Source organism: Cololabis saira, chromosome 1 (assembly GCF_033807715.1).
Source record: "Cololabis saira isolate AMF1-May2022 chromosome 1, fColSai1.1, whole genome shotgun sequence".
Classification (NCBI taxonomy): Eukaryota; Metazoa; Chordata; class Actinopteri; order Beloniformes; family Belonidae; genus Cololabis; species Cololabis saira.
In genome coordinates this window covers 56,055,739-56,080,429 of record NC_084587.1, presented here as the reverse complement: position 1 = coordinate 56,080,429, position 24,691 = coordinate 56,055,739, and the positions used below count along the sequence as shown (strand labels likewise).

General features: G+C 40.9%; 1 protein-coding gene across 1 annotated transcript; it reads right to left on the bottom strand.

Annotated features, from left to right (window-relative positions):
* Positions 1–1,705: 1,705 nt before the first annotated feature.
* Positions 1,706–23,827, bottom strand: LOC133445345 (B-cell receptor CD22-like). Its single transcript, XM_061722848.1, has 10 exons — positions 23,773–23,827; positions 13,789–14,148; positions 13,590–13,694; positions 12,566–12,808; positions 12,030–12,290; positions 11,393–11,653; positions 6,516–6,776; positions 3,748–3,829; positions 3,588–3,648; positions 1,706–2,039 (listed from the first exon to the last, which is right to left on the bottom strand). The coding sequence occupies exons 1-10, from the start codon at positions 23,825–23,827 to the stop codon at positions 1,806–1,808; spliced, it is 1,923 nt and encodes a 640-aa protein (XP_061578832.1). The 3' UTR covers positions 1,706–1,805.
* Positions 23,828–24,691: the final 864 nt, after the last annotated feature.

Here is a 24,691-nt window from a genome sequence, read left to right as displayed (position 1 = left end):
AACAATTTGGACCTGATCAGCCAGACATGAGGCTATCAATCAACCATCGACTCAGTCTTTGTCCAGGGAAACATCCAGCAGTTCAGACAACATACAAAACATCAGGTACATTAAGATGTATGTTGTTTAATATTTCTGATATTGTGTTATTCCCTGTGATGCTTGAACTTAACATTTCTTGTTGTTTTACCTGGAAAGTAAAGTTTAACTTGTCTCTTCTGGCCCTGTTAGCTATAGAGTTGAGATGACACTAAATGTGTGGTGTTGGTCTTTTATAATGCTTTTAATCGTAGTAGTGTATTGTGCAGAAAAGTGGGGAACACACCTTAGAATAGACCATGTATGATATGACAGTTTACTTTTATAGAGGTGCTCTGATAATTAGCATTTTCCCTTAAAGGAGCTTGAGACACGATTGAGGCAGGATTTATGAAAAAAATTCATAAACGTTTTAAGTTTTCTAGTAATAATGTCAGATGAAGCGTTCCTAAACCAAAAAGAATGAGCCCTTTAGTGTATCTCTCCGTTGCCTTGAACAGGCTGTGTGCTGCAAAATGTGCTGCAGTGCTTGGGCCGAGTTTCCCGCGCTGGGCTGCGGATGTGACGTCAAATGACGCTGCATGTGCGTTCTCCCCGTTCTCCCGTGTCCGCTTCACTGTTGGCTGCAGTACCCCCGACGGCCGTCGGGTGAAGGGTGGCGCTATAGAGTCTCATTTCTTAAAAGGAGCCTCATGCTCCTTTAAATTAAATCGACACATAATACATAAAATGTTGTTTTTATATATGAGATCATATATACATGTATTGTGAAGCTGACTTATATCAATTTCCATATTCTATTAAATTGGTGCATCCATGTTTTAGGTGTGTGACACCACCTCAGGCTGTGCAAGACACCGGCTCTCCTTCACCCAGCAGCTGATCAGTGCTGCACTGCTACAAGCAGACAGATCCCAGCAGGACAACAGCCCTGAAGCAGACCTGAACACCACCATGGAGGTTTATCCTCTGATGAACAAGGTGAAACTGAACTGGGCCTCATCTACAGCAATGATGAGTTCTGTGGTTCTGTAGCAGCTCTTCATGGGGAATAATCTCCAGGAACCTTCTCAGAGACGGTGGCTCTGCTTCAGATCATCATCACAACTCCTGACTACAGCTGAATCTGAGAGGTGTTTCTGAAAAGAATCAAGACCTTCCTCAGGAACACAATGACACAGGATCGTCTTAATGCCTTGTTCATGCTGTCTATGGAGAAGAAACCTGTCAAAAACAGGACATTTATGTACAAAAAATAAAGCTGCATGCCATTATAATGTTTCTATTGTCAATTTAACCTACCGTATTCAAATACAGATGTGATACTTTAGTACATTATTTGCCTGATTTTTGGAATACGTCCATTTTGGAGTTTGGTATAGCCCCCGCTGGAGAAAACTACACCAGCCGCCGCTGATTACGAGACTGGATGGACCAAAGCTGGTTATGCAGCATGCTAACTTGGTATCTCAGCAGCCAAATACAGTCATCAGTTTTTCTAATATGACTGCACTTATTTCTTCTCATTATCCTGCTTTTTCTAGGTTATTGTGGGATATTTTAACCTAAAGCCCTACACATTGCTCCTTTAAAGTAAAGGAGAAGTTACATTTCAGATGTGGTGAAGGACAAAGCAGTTCTTGGCAAAAATATTTTTTCAGTAAAACTTTAAAATAATAAACAGAATATTCAAAGGGAATATATTAATACACAGTCATAACAAATACAGTGAGACAGAAAACATGCTCTCATTAAAACTTTTTTTTTTACAAAACGTCCAAATCATCAGTTTTGTGATGAGCTAATTTGACATGAGAATACACCACGTCTTCCTCCTCTTTGTCATCCTTTTGTTTCTTGGGTTCAATGATGACGGAGTATAGAGGATCTTCTTGGTTCCCATGGAAACGCACACTGGCGTAGTGAACATCGTCCTGATCTTCTCCTTGTTTTCTGGACACTGCAGCAGACAGGTTTTCATAGTCCGGGGACTCATTTGGCTGAAGAGTAAATAAAGCATTGAGAATATTATTGTATGAAATGTGTTAATAATATTTCTCTTTGGGCCTGATTTACTAAGATCCTAAATAAAGAGTACTAAATTGCGTGTGCACTGAAAAAGTTTGCGCGTGCTGTTGTTGTGTGTTTTGCGGGTGATCAACTAAGATTGCGTGCGCAATTGATAACAGGTGCAAACCTCAGTATTTAAATGAGGTGTTGCGCGTCTTACGGTTTGCGGCGCAAACTTTGCGCCATGGAGAGTCTGGATGGAAAGCAGGATATAGTTGCAAGCGCAAAATGAAATTTGACGAGTTGGAGTTATAGAGATATTAGTGGAAGAAGAGTTTATATTATATATATTTACAAATATTATGGAAGACAACACAGTAAGCAGGCTATTAATTAATGACATCAATAACCATTTACCCGATTTTTTTTTTTTACCCGAATCCATGAGCGCATTTAAACATGAATCATTAACACAAAACTGGACGCTAAACAGAACATGGACAACAGAACATGAACAGAACACGGAATGAGAATATAATTTTTGTCAGACAAGGGGGTGCTTTTCACGGCAGGGGTGCTGAATACGGCACAACACCGGGGTATGACTGCAGAACAAGTATAGGCGCACAATGAGAAACACTTTTTTCTCCATGAAAACATGTGATTTATTTATTATCACAAATAAAAAAATGAATGTGCCTCCTGTGGCAACCTTTTGCTGAATAATACTCGATTTAACATTCAAATAAAATATTTATCCTTTTGCATGTGGAGATTAGCACCTTCCTTTCGAACGTATTAAATACAGACGCAATCACAATCCACGCAAAAACTTTCAGGCTTGGTAAATCTCATTGCGCGTGGTAAATGGACCAATTTGCATCTTTCCCTCCCAGTATCTTGCGATTTCTGGTGGGTACGCCCCATATTGATTATTCATCAGGGCAAAAGTACTAAATGGATTGCGTGTGCTATTTTGCGCATTTGAGAGACGCAGTCGTCTTTGCACGCTGTTAGTAGATCAGCTGGCACTTTGGTTTGCGGGTGCTGTCAAGTTTGCACACGTTTTTACACACGCAAACCTTTAGTAAATCGGGCCCTTTGTGTCTTATTTTGTGCTTGGTGTTCATGCTTGTTGGTTGTGGATTGTGTTAATTTCACCACCAAACCCTAGAGATGGTAATGTGGGTTATTTTCTGCAGCTCTGTAGTTGCACATCATGAGGTTCATTTTCTTTAGTGCTTTATGTTTCTCAGACATGACGGCAGAGAAAATAAAGCATATCTTAAGATATTGGGAGATCATTAGTGTCGTCCCACACTAAATTTTACTAACGTTTTAGCAAACTATTAGTCCCTGATTTTAAAATGAAGTAGATGAAGTAGCAGTGAAAAATTCATGGAGGGAAATACGCTGCTACAAAGCGGCTCAATCGCATTTGTTGCAGTCTGTATCAACAGTATCTAAAGCATATTTGAATTTATGAGGAAGTACACATCAGATGTGAGAGGACCGATACAAGACCTACTCTTCCTTACCTCTGCATCCATTTCTGGTCTCTCTCTGGACTCTGAGGTTTGTTTTGAGGACCACTTTATTCTGCAAAGAACAATCAAAACAACCAAATAATTGATCACATAAAGTCTCTATGCAAACAGATGATTAAAAGATTAATTATCAGCAAACTGAACTGCTCACCTAATGAATATGAAGACAGACAGGAATATCACAGCCATGAGAAGAGCAGTGATGGATCCAGCAGCAGCTGATTTCAATGAATCTGGGAAACAATGATGAACACACAATTACGAGATTTATGAGTGAACTAGTAGCTGATATAAATTAATAGATCTCCAGATTTAAATCCTCCAAAATAAATAGCTGTATGTTAATTCGTTTTTTTGCAAACCCTTTTTATCACCATTTAATTCATTGTTATGTACTTTTAATGTAAAGTATATTGTTTGATCATTTGTTTATGTATATGTTGATATATAAATTAACACCGTGAATTTCAAATCTGAATGTTTACCATCTAAACTAACTCTAACTGAAGGCAAGTGTTTATCAACTGTCTGTATTTAACGAAGGAGAATCTTGAGCCACTTAATGGCCACTTACAGTTTTTCTCTATTGCCAAAACACAAAACCCAGTACTCTAAACCAAATGACCAGTTGCCTAAACACATTTAGTAAAACTACCCCCCTTTTGCCACAACCACAAACACAATTCACCTGTAGACACTGTTCACAAAACCCATCCCCTTTTTCTCAAAACTCTAAACACATTTTACCGTGCTAAAACACATTTTGCATATAACTCTGCTCCAATATGCATTGTGAAGCTCATGTGATGCAAAATGCTACCCACAATCAGCAAAACTTGAACACAATGAACATACCTGGTTTCAATCAGTAAACACAACTACTCATAATTGAAAACACCTATTGCAAATGATGTGACCACACCTATATAAGTCAGTGCAGTTAGCTGAAGGCTCAAAAACAAAAATGGATGATCAAGACAGAAGAAGAGGAGTTCGTGTCACTGACACGGTGTCAGAGGAGGGAGAGGAGCAGGTCGAGGAGGGAGAGGAGCAGGTCGAGGAGGGAGAGGAGCAGGTCGAGGAGTGGGCCAAAGAGGACAAGAAGCAGTCCAAAGAGGAGCAGACCAAGGAGGGAGAGGAGAAGGATGTGTGTCTGCCACCCTACTCTCCGTTCCTAAACCCAATAGAGGAGTTCTTCTCATCATGGCGGTGGAAGGTCTATGACCGCCAACCTTACACCAGAGAGAACCTTCTCAGGGCTATGGACCTGGCCTGTGATGATGTGTCTGTGGAGGCGTTCCAAGGCTGGGTGCGGCATGCCAGGGCATTCTTCCCACGTTGTTTGGCTATGGACAATATTGCCTGTGACGTTGATGAGGTCCTGTGGCCCGACCCAGCCCGACGTGATGACGCCCCATGATTTCGGTGTCAACATACAACATACTGTGTCAATTTTCAAACGTACTGTAATAAAAGAAATCGCACCCTGAACATTGTGTTCTCAATTGTTACTTTACTGTATCTATTGTGTGTAATGGATCCTCTATGGAGTTTACAGTACTCATTTTTGCATTGAGTTGTGATATTACTGCATTTTCTGCATTATGTAACTATTCCCATGAAATGCACAAATCTATAGTTAATGCCCAAAACATATTTGAGAATAAATAAGGGTTGCTCAAATGCATCCTGGCAGTTGTGAAACTGTAAAAAGAACAGTCTCACACTGTGAAAATTGTGTTTTCAATTTTTTTGGTAATGTGGTTAATGATGCTCAGTAGTGTTTACATTTCTGCAAGCCTTGAGTGGTATTTTGGTGTCAGAGTTTGCTTTTGAGCATATGAGCAACTGTTTTGGTGTGATGGGTTGGTTTTTGAGCATGTGAGCAGCTGTTTTGGTGTGATGGGTTGGTTTTTGAGCATATGAGCAGCTGTTTTGGTGTGATGGGTTGGTTTTTGAGCATATGAGCAGCTGTTTTGGTGTGATGGGTTGGTTTTTGAGCATATGAGCAGCTGTTTTGGTGTGATGGGTTGGTTTTTGAGCATATGAGCAGCTGTTTTGGTGTGATGGGTTGGTTTTTGAGCATATGAGCAGCTGTTTTGGTGTGATGGGTTGGTTTTTGAGCATATGAGCAACTGTTTTGGTGTGATGGGTTGGTTTTGAAAAGAAACTGTGAGGTTTAGTGTACGTAGCTTTAGAAAAGTGTTTTGTGTTTAGAGTTTTGTGAAAAGTGAGGGCAGTATCGTGAAATGTGTTTAAGCAATAGAGGAAAACTGTAAGTTCAATCAGATCATACAGATTTCTATCATTTTTCAAAGAGTAACTATTTTCTTACTTGTTTAATTTTTTTCAGTGAGGAGCCAGAAAAAGACAGATTTTCAGTTAAACCCTTCAGTCTCTGAGTTTATAGGGCAATTGAAGACATCTTAACCTTGTGACCTCCTTAAGAGGCATATTAAAGATAGAAATTTGTTTTCAATGTATTCCAAACCCATACATTTGTATAAAAGGTATGAATTAAGTTAATTTTGCTGAAACAGGATGAGCTTCTTTAGTAGAAGCTGTTTCATCAAAATTTGAATGAGTACCATGACTTGGTAAAAACCTTTATCAATGAGATATATATATACATATGCATTTTGATCTTGCAGCAGATATTGGTTTTACTAAGGTGCAAGAATATGTGTATGCGTGTCCTTCACAAGCCCTCTTTGACAGTCTGATCTAACATGTCTTATTAACATTTAAATGCCAAATTCTGACAAAGAAGACTATTTAAAAAAATGTAGGTTCATTTTGACATAGGTTTCTTTGTTCCACTTGTTTTTCTCCTTTAGCTAGTGACCCATTTCAGAAAGGAACTGAGTTATATCACTCATGTAGAGCCACCATTCAATTGTCTCTATTGAAATAACTTACGTGACAGAACAGTCAAATGTAAGGTGGAGTTTTGATGTCCCCAGCTGTTCCGAGCTTCACAGTAGTAATTCCCTCCATGTTGAGGTTTGATGTTGACTATTGTGAACGTTTCTCCTGTTACTCTTGGTGATGGCTCATTCTCCTTGTACCAGGTGTAATTTGCTGCTGGTTTGGCATCACTGCTGCAGGTGAGATTCATTGAACTGCCCTCCACAATCTCACCAGGAGGACTCACAGACACAAAGGGGGTCTTTGGAGCATCTGAAGAAAAACAGTTATTAAATACAATTTTTAAGGCAAAATTAGCAATTAGTAATAGTATCATGCTTACTGGCAAATATGTCTGGTGTATGTATTGTCACAAAAAACACCCTCTTAGAGACAGATTTCATTAAATTACTGAGCTTTACTTCTATAAAATGTAACTGTTCTATAGTATTAATCTGTTCCAGAGGCTGGGTCACTGAGGACAACTTTTTGGTTTAGTGATGGGAGTACAATAAGTTGCTTCACACGTTTATGTTTACAATACAGGGGTGAGAAAGCAATGTGGAATCCCCAGGTATTTGTAGCTGTCCTGAACATTCGATATGTTTCCCTTTGGTACAGTAGCTCAACCCCCTCAGGTGTGATAATTTTTCCCCTCTTGGAAACCATTTGAGCACAATTATCAGGACCGGTATCCATTGCCATTCTTCATAATGATCTGTCTGAGAGGGTCCAGGCCTATCCAGAACATGCTGCGCTTGATGGTGACTTGTGCAATTGGCTTTCAGTTGGCCTCAAGTAGTCCTCTACAGTCCCACTGATTTCTTGAAGAAGGCTTTATGTGTTATGTTGATGTTATACAGCTCCAAGCATTCTAGTATCCGTGAGTATAGAAGTCAATCTAGGCATTGCACTGATTGACCAGGAGCTGGTGCTTGGCTCCTCTGGTGTCCCTACCAATTCCCTTCTAAGCTGTGCTCATATGAGGACCCACGTGCCTACTTATCTTGTCCACTATAATGGCTGACAAGAGCTTCCATGTTGTGCAGAGGCAGGTATTTGGTCAATATTTGGATGGGATTACCCCTTTCTGGTGATCCTTCATATGAAGACTGTGGGGCTTGGGTTAGCCATTCTTGCTGGGTCCAATGTATGGTTAATTTGTGCTGCTAGGCACACATGGAACCTGTTTCCTTAGCCAGTATATGTGGATCATGTCTGGGCCCGGTGCTGTCCAACTCTTCATACCTGAGACTATTTCTCAGATGTCTGCCATTGTTATGGTAACTGGACATGTACGTCTGCTGTTGGTAGGGTCACCAAATAAATCCTGCACTTTCTGACCATGAGCCTGCTTTGCAACTTTTATGGCATAGTTCAGATTGGCTCTAGCTGTTCTGAAATCCTCCATATTGCCAGATTGAAATGCTTCATTTCATGCTTTCAGCATTGCATGTACTTCTTTGGTCATCCAAGGTTTCTCATTGGTCCATGTGGTGATGGTTTTGATCACATTAACATCATCCATGCACTTCTGTATATATGCAGACACAGTCTCAGCATACTCCACATCAGTGCGATGGCTCTCTGTGGCCGCTGTCCTGAATATGTCCCAGCCCCATGTTGCTGTAAGCCAGTCTGTTCTGTCTTTGAGTTTCAAAATCCAGATACTGATGGAAATGAGGGAAGATAATCTTCATATTAACCTGGTTAAAATCACCAGCTGCCTAGAAAATTCCCTCTGGATGTGTAAATTGCAGGTCACCAATGTGGCGGAAGACAACATTTAATCCCAAACAACTTATTTTACCATTGACTCACTCTTGGTGTTTGGTGAATTGGATTATTGGAGTTTAAAGAAGCAAGACATATTGGCAATTGAACAAATTATTCATATAACAAACAGGAAACCCACAAGTATTCAATGGGGTTGAGGTCACGACTGCTGGAAGGCCATTCCATCCTCTCCACTCCAAAATTCCGGAGGTAGTCTCTCTAAACCCTGCTCTGTGGTGTGAAAACATTGTCATCTTGGAGGACTGGAGATATCTGATTGCCACTGGTTGCAGAGAGTGAGATTTGTTGCAGACCAGCGTTCCTTGGTGAACAGCTGGATGGTTACGCTCTGCAGGGGGTCCTGGTGAAGAACGGCTCTTTTCCTTGCTCTCCTCGTCTCCGTGTTGATGAGCATGTAACATTCGTAGCTCACAGAGAGCTCCGTGGAAGAGCTAGGGAGTTTGGAAGAAAAAGAGAACGAGATTCGGGAGGCCACTGTTATTTAACCACCAGGGGAGCGCTCTTTGCGTCAGCAGGGGGGCTTGCTGTAAATTGAGGTCACTGACCAATGCACTGTCAGCGCGTCAGTTTCATACTACCCCTTTTATTGCCCCTAAGGGCAATAAACTCCAAAGCCCAGTGGGCTTTGGAGTCATTCCTTCATTTCCTTTGTTTTAAGACCATGCAGTCAACGTTGAGACAATCAGTGTTGTGCAAGTTCATACTTCTCATGAACTAGTTCAAAGTTCAGTTCACATAGTTTAAAAATGAACAGTTCATGTTCATAGTTCACCATTTTCATTTTGAACTAGTTCAAATTCAGGTCATTTCAATATTTTTAGGTGAGAAGTATGAATGAAACGCCATCCTGTCCTAAAACTGTCCACTATCATGTATTGTCCTAGTGGCTTTTCAACTTTCCTCAGAGGCTGTAAATCTCCAACAATGTAGTCCATTATCAGTTTGTCTCCTTGTTGCTGGTAAATCAACCCCCTGAATGTGCAGCAGTGGGACTGGGGTCGTTTGGGGCTGTTGGGTCTTCTTGGTCTTTCCTGATGACGTTTTTTGATTGTCACTCGCAGATATTTTCTCACACTGGACGGATGCTTTAACTCCACATGACATTTCCAATTTGAAGTTGACGAGGCAGACACTCAGACTTTTTACAGTCGGACTCTTTGGAAGACAATGTGTAAAATTCCTGCAGATAATGATAAGTGGATCATCATCTGACGGCTCGCTGACGCTACGTCCGCAACGTTTCTCTCTTTACTGGTCATGTAAAGACTGGGCCGTGCTCGGGCCGCTGTTGCCATGGAGCTGGAGCCCGTTGCTATGCTAGTGTGCACTGCATTGTGGGTAATGTAGTGTGAAGTCGTTGTCTTGTTGATTATTTCAAATGTGCACGCAGCCCACGTGTGAAATGAGAAGGAGGATTATTCTATAATAATTGGACCCAAACAGTGAAGCTGAAACTCAAAAAATCTGAACAGTTCAAGTTCCAGTTCGTGATCTGCAGAATGAACAAGTTCACGTTCAAGTTCTTTATTTGCAAATATGTTGCGTTCAGTTCAACGTTCTCACAGAAATGAACGTGTTCAATGAACGCGTTCATTTGAACTGATTCATGCACAACACTGGAGACAATGTGGTCTTAAAATCGAGGCTGGTCTCAGTTAGGCCTCAAAGTTGAAACTGAGGCCTCCCATTTTGACATAGGACTGTGGCCCAACCATTTCAATGTTTAAATATTGTAAGTAAGTAAACAACAGTCAATTTATTTCTGTGTATTTTGAACTTGGAAAACTTTATTTATTTTATTATCAGTTTGGAGTGTAATAATTTGTGTTGCAGTAAAAACTTAATTTTAAAATAAACGTATTTTTAAAACCACCAAATATCTGTTATTTATTGATATATGAAGGATTGTTTTTTTTCCTTGCATTATCATTTTTTATGTTCGCTGAAATGTTTAATTTTAACATTAGAGGTTATCATGACTCCAGCCTGTTTATAATAATAATATTGTGGCAGGATCATGAATCATCTAATGGATTATGATTATCTCCATGACAATTTGGGAAACTAGTGGTCCCCCAAAAGCATCTTGCATAGACCTATTAACATGTCTTCTAAGAGCATTAGTCTAAATCCTATTGAACATCTAAAGAGCAGTTTGCTCATGAGTGGGCCAAAATACTTGTCTACAGATATAATTTTTGTTAAGCCAGTTATTTTATTATTATAATAACAAACATATTATTATTATTATTATTATTATTATTATTATTATTATTATTATTATTATTATTATTATTATTATTATTATTATTATTATTATTATTATTATTATTATACACCAGAATTAAAAATAAATAAATTGCATTGGCCATATGTGAAATGATGGTTTCAATATCAATATCAGTACAGAGATACAATTCCACCAACACTGATACCTAAAAAAAGAAAAATTAGACAGGGGTAACTAACCAGTAATGGGTTTAAAGGAGAGTCCTGAATTTCCCCAAGATAATTAATAAAGTATCTAAATATTATTATGATTATTATTTATTTTATTTGTTTCTTCGGATATGGGCCGTTTTTCCCTGCACTGTGAAAGCAGAAAGAGTCTCGTAAGTGTCAAAATTCCTTACTTGCCAGCTGGCAGAAAGAGCTCAGAGTGAGCAGACCTGAGCTTCGAGAGCAGTTGGCTCCTCCAAGTGGCAGTTTTTTGATCTTACAACAGAAACTCTGCTCTCAACTATTGAATTTATGCTTACAAGTGTTGAATTTACATGCGTTGGACAGTTGCCTGCAATCAACATCTGTGCATGTGAATCTGATTATTGGAGCTCAAGATTTTTATTATTTTTGTTGGAATTTTGAAAAGCCCTTCCAAACTCTGCTGAGGTTTTGTTTAACAGCCATTTTGAAAACAAAGACTCATCTTTCAAAACCCAGTAATGATTGAAAACATGACTTTCCATCCCATATACTATACTGTACCTGACCCACTCAGACCTGATGAATTCATGTCTGCTGCTGCAGCGTTAGAGGATGATGAATGTTGTACTAATGACTTAAACATTGTGTGTTTTTGTTGTTATACTTACACTGGACGTCTATCTGCACATACGAGGAGTTCATTCGTCCATACTTATTCTCAGACTGGCAGTAGTAGATCCCGCTGTCATTCAAACTGATGGAGGTGAAAAGATAAAGCTCTTTCGGTCCATAAAGAGGTGTTCGGTTTGATTTATACCAGGTGGAACTGGCTACTGGGTTAGCATCACTGCTGCAGCTCAGAGTCACTGAAGTTCCCTCCATTATCACACCAGACGGACTCACTGACACTGAGGGAAGTCTTGGAGCATCTGGATGGAAAAAGAGAGGAAACTTCTAAATGTGGACAGACCTGTTTTCAGATCTCGTCCATCATGAGTCAGCAAAAACCAGAACTTTGATTTTTCTGATTAACCATAATTCATAGTTGACACAGAAGTCATGAGAACTTCCAGTATCAACTTTAATTGTCTAAAATTAAGCTTGTCTACTGTTCCAATGAAAGTGAACAAGTACTGTTAAGTTCAAATGTTTTTTCATGGGATCTGTGAAGACGCTGGAGTTTGTACAGTTTGAAACAAGTACAGCTGAAGTCAGTGTGGCACCGTCAGTAGAATGGTTTATAATATAATTAAACACACAGACTTGGTAAATTGAGTTTTGGTTTTCAAATAAGCTGTTACTCACATTTTACATCAAGTGTGTAACCAGACCTTCTTCTCCCCATCTGGTTCTCAGCTTCACAGTAATACTCTCCAAAATCAGAGGGCTGGACGGAGCTGAAGATGAGATGTGGATCTTTACCAACAGGTTGGTCTGGATTTCTGTTTTTATACCAGGTATAATTAGCTGCTGGGTTAGCATCACTGCTGCAGGCCAGAGTCACTGAAGTTCCCTCCATTATCACACCAGACGGATCCACTGACACTGAGACAGAATCTGGAGCATCTGGAGAAGACATGGATGAGCAAAAACACCACATTATTTTTTTTTTTTAAACATACAACTGACAATTTAAATGATAAAAGATAATTTGCAACATTAACTCACATAGCTTGAATATGTTACTAAAATATGTCTGATAATGACTGCAGGTGATAGTTTAGCCTTTGTTTTCAGAATTCATATTTCTGAGTCTCTGTGGAAATTTAAATTCGTCACTACAGTTACATCTGAAAAAGTCTGTTTTGTGTATTTTAGTTTTCACTCCAGAATGAACTCACACACTGCAGGAGAAGCATGTTGTTCATGTTGTTTTACAGCACAGGAGATTCTGTCTTGAGGATTAATCAAGCCTGTGTAGGAATCCCCATTATCTGCATTATGAGATGTTCTCTGGATTTTCTGTCCATTCTTGAACCAGACGTAGGAATGGTGACCAGGTGGACTGCAGCTGCTGTGACACTTCAGCTGTACAGAGTTTTGATTCTCATGAACTGAGATTCTGGTCACCTGCACCTGGAGAACTGGAAAGTGATGAAAACATCCAATATTAGTAGCAGTCATCAATACACATACTCACTCCCAATAATTAGACTGATGAAGACTGATTGTTAAAATCATGTTTGATGGTTTAAGTGTACCATGATGGTGTATCTACTTCAGTTTGTGTTCATCAGTACCTCGGATAGTCAGAGTTGTTCCATGTAAATCATTCCCCCACTCAAACCAAGATGCTTTGAATTTGAATCGATATTCAGTTGCATCTTTGTCTTTCAGGTCCCTGATTCTCAGAGTGGAGTGTCGGTTGTCCCGTATCCATCTGTCCCTGATCTCAACACGACCTGCATACTGGGAGTCTTCTTTAATATCCTCAGGTTGTGAGGGATTCTGCCACCGATCACTGCGTCCAGGACTAAACCAGAATGATGTTGTACCAGATCCTGGATTTTTGGCAATACTGTCAATATTCACCGTTGAGCCTTTGAAAGCACAGATTCTTCTGACAGAGTAAGTCACTTGTCTGCACCATTCATTAACACCTGGAAGATGAAATATGTTTGTATGATGGTTTAAAAACTGTTTTTACCGCTGTAATTTATTGTTGCTTTCTATGTGTAAAATACAATTTTTGTCACAACAGACTCTCTTAACTGAAAAGTTAAAAACAACATGATGTTGGTGAAGATTGTGGGATAAACTCACAGACTGGAGGGGAAGGAAAATCCTCTTCTCCTTTTACAGCACATGAAACACTACCATAATGAAATTGATCTGAAAGAAATGATGTCTCTCCATCAATTTTACGTCCATTTTTGTACCAGACATATGTAGAGGAATCAGGTAAAGGACACGTGCTGTAACACCCCAGCTCTTTCCTGGCATATCTGTTCTTGATTTGTATTTTCAGATCTGTGATGAAGGAAAATAAATATTTATTGGATAAAAACAAATAATTTAGGCATTATTTTGTAAATGATTCAAGAACTATTAACATATGAACCACCTTTGACAGACAGAGTGACTCCAGGTTCACCGATGTAACTTCCACCTGGATGGTTTGTAATGAACCTGAACTTGTAATTAGCTGAGTCGCTCTCTCTCAGATCTGAGATTCTCAGAGTGCAGTTTTTCTCATGACATTTGTACAGCACACGACCTGAATACTGTCTCTCTGTTGTCAGATCCACAGGAACGTTAGTGTTTCTAGTAAACCAAAATGTTTTCTCAACTGTGATGATCAGGCCTGTTCCAGTGGACCAGTGTGGGTGTGTGTAGGTGCAGTGTATTTCCACTGTTGATCCTTTTACAGCACAGATCTGAGTAGAGGGGTAAGTCACTCCCCAGCCAGCCTGACTCTGCACCACTGTAACACAGAGCACATCAGAAACACATTCACTTCCATTATGACTGTTGGAGGACATTTAAATGGTGTCTAGTTTAAGACAACTGTACTTTAAATATTTTTCATTCTGACTCTTTTAAGAAGAGCTTTTTCAAAAAGTCTCATATGGCTAAAGTTTTTTGCATTACAACACAAATACTAGTTTGTTTATTGTAACATGCCAACTCCTGCTTTCAACTCTGTTAAAATAAGCAGCTTCAGTGTTCGTACCATAAGTGAAGAAATTAAAACAGCTAAATTAATTTAAGTCGTCTGTGATGGAAAATGTAGCCTTGGCCTTGGCCACACCTTGTACAGAGAACAGAGTCTGCAGACTGATCCTTTGTCCCTAAGAGATTAGCTCTGTTTATCTGAATCATAAGGAAGAATCATCATTTATGCTTTCAAATCATTATGCATCCTTTTGTTCATTGTCATTCTGCATCAAAACACCTGATGCAAGTTCTGACCCATTTGCATGCAATTGTTTAATTAAATCTGCAGAAATCTGGCTCATCTTTCAAGATGGGGGATGGTAGTCTAGTGGCTACAGAGGTGGGCGAGGATCCAGGTTCAAGCCCCGGAATGGCAACCAAAATGAACCACCCTGGGCCCCTGAGCAAAGCCTTAACCCTAATTGCTCCCCGGGGGGAATTCCCTCAGATGTAAGTCTCTTTGGATAAAAGTGTCTGCTAAATGGTAGTAGTAGTAGTCTTATTCTTGGTAACTTAAATGCACTTTATTAAACATAAAGAGCGTTTAATACGTTTTTCCACCACATCGTCCACGTCTGTTAGGTTAAAAATTGCTGTAATATTTCTCAAAGTGGTTGTTTAGCTTTTGAACACAACTCCAATGTCCTGAGATTACCTGTAAATTTCAAAACTCTTATATTTGTTGATCAATAAAAAAAATAAAGGAAGACAGATGAAAGTAGAGAGCAGAAACCACAAAGTTACATTCATTACTGTACAAAAGTCAAAGGCTTCTCTAAACATGTTTTATCAAAGATTTAAAGACACAATAATATACAGAAAATACAGAAACCAGGCTGTCTTTCCAAGACATCCTTATTAGTATCATTGCAGAACTCTTTTCTGGAGAGTTAAATCTGTGTTTGGTTTTCAACTCTACATAACTTTATTTATATAGCACCTTAAAAAGCATCATAGTTGACCAAAGTGCTGAACACAAACATGGTTTCAAAAAATTCAAAAAATGTGTTAAACAAATAAAAAACATAAAAGTATAAAACAAATTGTATCCTCTGGATTTGTGTTTGTTGGGCCAAGTGATGATTTGTTATTTTCTATTTAAAAGAAACTACAATTTTGTATTGCTATGTTGACCTTTTATCTCTACTGAAGATATACATAATAACACCATACATACATTTTCTTTGGTTTGTTATTTTGTTATTTCTCAGTAGATTTTTATATTTCAGGTGAAATATTACATTCATGTCTGAATATTATTCCTCATCTTTCTGCACTTATTAGTGTACCTGCCTTCTTCATTTTCTTTTATCACAAATGTAGCCATTACATTTTTTCTAGTTGCGCTGGGTGAACCGCATCTTTGGAAACAAAGGACATGTAAGAGACCAAGATAGAAGGCTAGGGGTTGTAGTTTCTTCTCTTTCAGGAAAGGTCGGTGCTGGATTGGAGCAAGGGACAAGCCTCCAGGACCAGCCAACACAGGAGCAACACAGGAGTCTAAACCACGTCCTCTCCACCTACGGGCTTGAACATTTACATGTTAGCCAGGTTGTCGTTTTATTTTGCACCTGAGGACTAGTCAGTATTGATCACCTGAGGTCTAGTCAGTATTGATCACCTGAGGACTAGTCAGTATTGATCACCTGAGGTCTAGTCAGTATTGATCACCTGAGGTCTAGTCAGTATTGATCACCTGAGGACTAGTCAGTATTGATCACCTGAGGACTAGTCAGTATTGATCACCTGAGGACTAGTCAGTATTGATCACCTGAGGACTAGTCAGTGTAGACCCATGAGCTCATGTTATTGTGTGTATGTGTGTGTGTGTGTGTGTGTGTGTGTGTGTGTGTGTGTGTGTGTGTGTGTGTGTGTGTGTGTGTGTGTGTGTGTGTGTGTGATATATGTGTGATATATGTGTGATTTTTGTGCATTATTATTGATTTGTTCTAGCCTATATTTGTTTAGCCTGGGGTCATGTTCTGGATCCCTGGAAAGCGTCTAGAGACAACTTGTGTTGTTATATACATAACATTTAATTGAATTGAATTGTATCAAATGAATCAGACTCAGACTTGAAAGGAAAATATTGTGATTGGAACAACTCTATAAATCAATGCTAGTTATGTTCAGTGTTTGGTTTAGTTTACCTCAGGAAAATCTTGTTTAGATTCATGAATAGCTGTCTAAACAAGTAGCATATACCATGTAGCTCCGCCCAAGCAGCACAGTCTTGGCTTTGTTTACCAGCAAGGTCTAAGATTACGCAATCAGATTGCTTGTTTACAGCAGTGGGGAATATCACATCAAAATGTACCATAATATTACCATCGCTGGTATTTCATCATTGTAATATGAATTTTTTGCTCAAGTCACTGTCACGATCTGAGGTTGAGTGGCTGTGTCTGGCTCCTTCCCACCTACCTGGCAACACCTGCAATCACTCTGGTGCAATCAGGCCCACAACATTTAGGCCTCAGTCACTCTTCAGTCCATGCCAGATTGTCTTGTGTTCTCCAAGCCTTCAAGCCGTTTTTCAAGCCAAGTGAGTTTTTCAAGTTTTTGACCTTTTTGACCTTTTGATCTTTTTCTGCCCCCAGACCACGTTTTTGCCTAGCCCTTGCCGGTACCTCTGCCTTCGCTGACAGCCTTTTTGGACCTTGACCTTTGCCTGCCCCTGGACGGATTTTTGCCTGACCCTTGCCTGCTCAGATTTACTCTAATAAATCTTTTGAACCGTTTTCCCTTTGTCTGCAATTGTGTCCATTCCTTGTGTGCCTGACAGAACAATCTGGCCACCATGGACACAGCAGACATGAACACCCTGCAAGCAGCGGTTTCCGAACATGGAGCCATTCTGGGATCCCAACAACAAACCCTACGTAAGGTAGACCACAACCTGACTTCTTTGGCTAATTCAGTTCAAACTGTCTTTAGTAAGTTCTGTGCTGTCTCCCTTCCTCCTCACAGGCCTCATGACTGTTCGATTGACCTCCTGGAGGGAGCCATGCCCTCCAAGGGGCGCCTCTATTCTCTTTCCCCTACAGAAACTGAGGCGATGAATAAGTACATCTCAGAGTCCCTGGCCGCTGGCATAATCCGCCCATCGTCCATGCCATGCATCGATTTCAGAGGTTTAAATGATATCACTGTGAAGAATCGTTACCCATTGCCACTCATGTCCACAGCCTTCGATTTATTACAAGGTGCTAAAATCTTCACTAAACTTGACCTGCGTAATGCCTACCACCTGGTGAGGATAAAGGAGGGGGATGAATGGAAAGCAGCCTTCAACACTCCCACAGGGCATTATGAATATCTTGTTTTGCCTTTTGGTTTGACTAATGCCCCTGCTGTTTTTCAGGCCTTGGTCAACGATGTGCTGAGAGACATGGGGTCCGTTTCACAAAGCAGGTTTAGTGAAAACTCGGAGTCTGTTAACCCTGAAATGAGGGAAACTCTGAGTTTTCCGTTTCACAAAGGGAGGTAACTCAAACCAGAGAAAGAGAGGTAACTCTAGCCCGTTTCACAAAGAGAGGTAACTTAAGCTCTCTGTCAGTTACCGTAGTAACAGACGCTCTGAATCTAACCTGGTCGGGACCAGGTTTATATCGTGAAAACTGGAGTTTTTCTGTGTCTCCGCCCTCTTTCAGAGCCGCACGCACATTTGATTTCCTCATTCATTCAGTCAGAAGGCGAGTTTTGGTGAAGTTCTGCCGTCTGTCATTAAAAACAGAGTCAGTATATATATTAGAAGTCCATTGTCACGAACATGGCATGTCCTTTTGATGAAGACACAATTGATGAAGGTGCAGCATTAATGCGCAGAGAATTAAATATTCGTCGGGAGATGGTTATCAGACCGCGTAATACATGTATATTACATAGTCTCATTACAGGCAAAGCAATATATGTTAATCCTTTATTTGTTATAATTTTGATGATTGAATTGTTTAATAATTTCATAATATATTCTAATTTTTTGAGATTTTTTTATTTGGGGTTTTCATAAACTGTGAGCCATAATCATCAAAATTATAACAAATTAAGGCTTGAAATATCTCACTTTGCATGTAGTGGGAAATAATATTTGTTTCACCTTAAGTTGAATTTACTACGAATGAAGTTTTGCAATATATTCAAATTTTCCGACCTTCCCCCTGTATATTATTACATGAATAAATAAGAGCATAATACAGGGGTCTCCAACTCCGGTCCTGGAGAGACCTATCCAGCATGTTTTAGGTGTCTCCCTGCATGAACACACCTGATTCTAATCAAGGGTCGTCATTAACTTGTCATCAAGGTCCGGACAGTTCTGTTGCTGACACAGCTCCTTGTATCATGGTGTGCTGAAGCAGGGAAAGATCTAAAACATGCTGGATAGGTGCTCTCCAGGACCAGGGTTGGAGACCCCTGCTGGCATAATATGTGTCTGTATTGGTTCAATACGGAACGCAACTTTTAACAGGATTGCAGGTGAATGATGTAGAGATCTGTTAAATTAATTTTATATTCTGTGCTGCGGTGTTACTCTTTTTTCGAAAAACATGTTCAAATTCGCCGTATGCGCGCATTAAAATCTCTAATTCCATTCGGGTGAAAAAGGACACGGCGTAGTATGTGGATCTTCAGATGCAATGTTTCCTCAAAGGGATTTTGTAAATTGAAAAGATAAATAAAGTTTAAAATAAAAAAAATAAAAAGTATGTTGCTCTTTTGTTGTCGCCGGTTGCCATGGTGAATCCTTGTATCAGCGCTCTACTGATGATGGCTTTTTATTTCCCTCACGCACGCGCTTAACTCCAGGTGAAACTACTTACAGTTGAGTAAATTACCTCAAATCCGCTGTTCTGGAACCGAAAACTCAGAGTTTCCGATCTCTGAGTCTAATCCTGAACTCTTAGTTGATCTACTCTGAGTTTGTTGAACCTGCTTTGTGAAACGGACCCATGGTCAATCGTTTTGTTTTCGTTTATTTAGATGACATTTTGATTTTCTCTTTCTCCCTCGAACAACACAGACATCATGTCAGGCAGGTCCTCCAACGACTCCTGGAGAACCGTCTCTTTGTGAAGGCAGAGAAATGCGAGTTCCACCAAAGCAAAATGTCATTTTTGGGACACATTGTGAGTGCAGACCAAGTCCATGTGGATCTCTCCAAGGTTAAGGCAGTCGCTGATTGGGCCACCCCGACCATGAGGCGTGACCTCCAAGGCTTTTTAGGTTTTGCCAATTTTTACCGCAAGTTTGTACACAATTTTAGCACGGTTGCTGCCCCACTCACAGCTCTGACCTCTCCCAAGGTGCCTTTCCTCTGGAATCCCCAGGCGGAGAATGCTTTCTCTAAACTCAAGAATTGTTTCACTACTGCACCTGTGTTAACCGTTCCTGATCCCTCTCTGCAGTTCGTAGTCGAAGTGGATGCTTCAGTGACCGGAGTCGGTGCAGCACTGTCCCAGAGGTCCCTCAAGGACAACAAACTGCACCCCTGTGCCTATTACTCTCATCGCCTGTCTCCTACAGAGCGCAACTACACCATAGGGGACCGCCAACTGTTGGCTGTGAGGCTGGCCCTTGAAGAGTGGCGGCACTACCTCGAGGGTGCGGTCTTGCCCTTCCTCGTTTGGACGGATCATAAGAATCTTGAGTACATCAGGTCAGCTAAACGCCTCAATTCCCGCCAAGCTAGATGGTCTCTGTTCTTTTCACGCTTCAATTTTACCCTCTCATATCGCCCTGGTTCTAAGAACACTAAGCCTGATGCCTTGTCCAGGATTTATTCACCAGAGGAGGAGTCTGTAGCCCCTAAGCCCATTTTGTCTCCCGAGCTGATAGTCGGAGCTGCAAGTTTTGACATCGAGTCCCAGGTTCGGAGAGCCCAGCATCAGGAACCTGACCCAGGTAATGGGCCTACTGGCTGCTTGTTTGTCCCCACAGCTGTTCGCCCTGCGGTACTGACCTGGGGACATGATTCTAAGTTGGCGTGTCACCCGGGTACGAAGCGGACTCTGGCCTTCATAAAACGACGCTTCTGGTGGCCATCTATGAGGACAGATGTGGAGCAGTTTGTGGCGGCCTGTGATACGTGCGCCCGGAACAAGCACAGTAACCGACCCCCAGCTGGCCTTCTCAGACCCCTTCCTGTCCCACATCGACCCTGGTCCCACATTGCCATCGATTTTGTCACTGGTCTGGAGGTGTCCGAAGGTAACACCTGTATTCTCACCGTTGTTGACAGATTCTCTAAGGCAGTTCATTTCATTCCCTTGACCAAATTACCCACAGCCAAAGAGACAGCGGAGCTACTGATCACCCACGTTTTCAGACTTCATGGTTTACCCCAGGATATTGTGTCACACAGAGGTCCACAGTTCTCTGCTCAATTTTGGAAGGCATTCTGCAAACTAATCGGTGCCACTGCCAGCCTGTCATCTGGTTTTCATCCACAGACCAACGGCCAGACGGAGCGTGCCAACCAAGACCTGGAGGTGGTTCTCCGGTGCATGACCTCCTCCAACTCAGCATCGTGGAGTAAGATGCTTCCCTGGGTGGAGTATGCGCATAACTCCCTTCCCACTAATGCTACTGGTCTTTCCCCTTTTCAGTGCTGCCTGGGTTACCAGCCTCCACTGTTTCCTGCACAGGAAGAGGAAGTGGCAGTTCCCTCAGCCCAGGCCTTCATTAGGCGGTGTCGGCAAACCTGGATGCAGGCCAGAACTCGCATGTTGAGGTCGGTGGCTTATTTCAAGGGACAGGCTGACAAACGTTGCTCGGCAGCCCCCCTCTACAGTGTTGGACAGAAGGTCCTGCTTTCCACCAGGAATCTACCTCTGAGGGTACTGTCCCGGAAGCTGGCGCCCAGGTTCATTGGACCCTTCCCCATTTCTAAAGTTGTCAATCCTTCATCTGTGCGACTCTCACTGCCTCGACCCATGCAACGTATTCACCCTGCCTTTCATGTCTCCCAAGTCAAGCCTGTGGTTCTCAGCCCTTTGTCCCCTCCCTCCAAGCCCCCTCCGCCTCCCAGGGTCGTTGATGGTGGTGAGGTGTTTGCTGTCTGGAAATTGCTGAAGGTCCGCCGCAGGGGCAGGGGCCTCCAGTACCTGGTCGACTGGGAGGGCTATGGGCCTGAGGAGCGGTGTTGGGTCCCTTCCAGGTTCGTCCTGGCTCGTTCCCTCATTCGGGACTTTCACCGTGACAATCCTGGGGCCTTGGATGGGACGCCAGGGGGCGTCCGTCAGAGAGGGGGTCCTGTCACGGTCTGAGGTTGAGTGGGTGTGTCTGGCTCCTTCCCACCTACCTGGCAACACCTGCAATCACTCTGGTGCAATCAGGCCCACAGCATTTAAGCCTCAGTCACTCTTCAGTCCATGCCAGATTGTCTTGTGTTCTCCAAGCCTTCAAGCTGTTTTTCAAGCCAAGTGAGTTTTTCAAGTTTTTGACCTTTTGATCTTTTTCTGCCCCCAGACCACGTTTTTGCCTAGCCCTTGCCGGTACCTCTGCCTTCGCTGACAGCCTTTTTGGACCTTGACCTTTGCCTGCCCCTGGACGGATTTTTGCCTGACCCTTGCCTGCTCAGATTTACTCTAATAAATCTTTTGAACCGTTTTCCCTTTGTCTGCAATTGTGTCCATTCCTTGTGTGCCTGACAGTCACTTTAAACTCGTCACTTTAGATACAATCCATACTGCTTTTAAATGCTGCTAAATCTATTTTGCTACTATGTATGTTTTATGTTTACTCCCTTGTTTGATTGTAATGTTTGACTGAATAGTTTTTATGATTTCTGTGGGGACTGCGGGTGGAAACTAGCATTTCTGCTAAAATCCGGTGTATTTACACTGCTTAATGTAGTGTTCATTAATATGCATTGTCCCGTCTAAATAAACTTTGATTTGAAATGCAGAAATGTTATATATGTTCATGTTCATTGCAACCATCATATGCTGGTTGAAGTAAAGACAGAAACATGTGCTCAGAAGAATAAGGACTCAGTAAAGGCCTTGGCACAACTTGTCTATACACTTGTGCAGTGTTCATTTTGTTAGTCCCACGATACCTCCACTGACTACATCTTTTTGCCCCATCTGACATTTCTTTCACTCTCTTCCTCAAATTCTGCTCACATACTCCCGGTTCCACCAGTAATGTGACTACTGATCTAGCTATGAAACCCCTACATAACACTTCTACTGGACGAACACTAACTTTCCATCATTGCTGCTCTGCTTGTGCTCCTAATTCTGCATATCTAAGCTTTTTTACTTTAATTTGCCTCCTCCACTGAGTCTTCCCAGTGAACTTACAGCTCAATAAAGTGAACTATTCTCTCACTGACCAACCATAAGACTATGTCAGGCCTTAAAAACTATTTCCTGATGAATAACTGGCTGTGAAATCCATCATGTTGTTCTGATATGCATTTGTAGTTATTTTATATGTATTAAGTAATAGGATAAATCAATACAAATAGACACAGTAATTCCATAAATGTATTAAAAAAAAAAACATTTACATTTTCCCCTGAAGCCAAGGTGTGGCAGCTGCCGTACCCAATTGACGGCCCTGATCTAAATGCTATGCTCTCATTCTCGCCATACGCACGTATTAACACTTATAACTCCAGTGGCGTGAAGTATGTGGATCTTCAGATGCAAACTAATGAATTTTGTAAATTGAAATGTTAAATAAAGTTTAAAAAAAAAAAAAAAGTATGTGGCTCTTTTGTTGTCGCCGGTTGCCATGGTGAATCGTCGAATCAGGGCTCAATTGATACTGGCTTTTTATAGTTGTGGCGCATGCGCTTAACTCCAGGTGAAACTACGTAGAGTTGAGTAAATTAACTCAAATCCGCTGTTCTGGAACCAAAAACTCAGAGTTTCCGATCTCAGAGTAGATCAACTAAGAGTTCAGGATTAGACTCAGAGTTTGTTGAACCTGCTTTGTGAAACAGACCCCTGACTTGAGTTTCACAGTTATGTGCACCAGTGGGAGGTTCTGTTCATGTGCTCACCCCACACTTCTGCTTTGTGTTGAGAACTCTGCATTCTTGATTAAATCGGTGAAGTAAAGTAGACAGTGTTATAACGAATAAGCAACAAATCTTGAAAATAAACTTGATCACATTTTCAAATCCATTTCATTGTTTAAGTACAATGTAACTTTAAGGTCTTAAATAGTTTCATGTTCAGTATTTCAGATGAAAACCAGAAACAGTTCTCAGTTGTTCTTCCTCTGAACTCATAATGAAAGAAGAGTGAATGTCTGGTGTTGGAGGATAAACACAAGATCAAATCTAATTCTCTTAAAAAAAGTCCATCCAGGTTCTTAAGATGGTAATTTAAACGTTGGTAAACTGTATTGAAAGATAAATGTAGACGTGCAGTACCTGATACGGAGAGAAGGAGGACGAGGAATCCACCTGCTGCTGCACTTAAACTCATAACGGCTCGTCTTTTGAGTCGCATCAGCAGTTAACTCACACTGAAGACAAGACACCAGTATACCATCAGGTTATCATGAAAAAGAGAAGTGTTTGCAGTCAGCTACTTCTGTGGTTGGGAAAATAGAATCCCCTGTGTATAAACTGATGAAGCTGTTAAAAATAGTCTTCCTTCCTCTTTCACATTATTGATATGCAAGAAGAGCCTGTATGTAAATCACAAGTGAACACAGAATTTTTTTTTACTTTTCAGAGGAGTTGGTTGGGACAAGCTGCAGTTGCAGTTGTGTGTGTTTACGGTTCTTCTCAATGACTTTAATGTTTTCAGTATAAAAACTATCCGCATGGATGACATGATGTTTCCGTTTCATATCACAGGTGCATTCTTTCAATAAGCAGTGATTTTAACATTACTGGCTTGTCTAATAACTCATTCTTGCACTTACAGTGTGATAAAATACAGGTTAATAAATCAGGTGATACTAATGGATATCATTAACTGTGTTTGTATATTGGAGGCTAATCTTTCAATACTCTCATGCTCAGCGACATGACTGTCAATCAAAATTCATTTGACTTTAACCATCTCAATCCACTCACCTGTTATTTTCATGTCATTCATACATGCAGGTCAGTAAGTACATTATCTCCTGTACCAAGAGAGCGCAGCAGAGATACAGCCTGCTGGTTTAATCAGTGGTGAATTATCCTCTGATGTCACTCTTGGCGCCACTATTCTTGTTGTTTTACTGAAGCTGTAATGATATAAATATTTATTTTCCAGTGTCTCTAAAGTACAAACAGAAAATCCAGAAAACCTGTCTCTCTTAAACCTAAATAGAATACAATGTCAGGGTTTCACCCT

Coding starts and splice junctions, on each gene's coding strand:
- LOC133445345 (XM_061722848.1), bottom strand. CDS start 23,827: ATGAGTTTAAGTGCAGCAGCAGGTGGATTCCTCGTCCTCCTTCTCTCC. Junction 6,777..11,392: donor TGTGCAGATAGACGTCCAGT/GTAAGTATAACA, acceptor GTTTTTCTTCAG/ATGCTCCAAAGACCCCCTTT. Junction 2,040..3,587: donor GACCAGAAATGGATGCAGAG/GTAAGGAAGAGT, acceptor TTTACTCTTCAG/CCAAATGAGTCCCCGGACTA.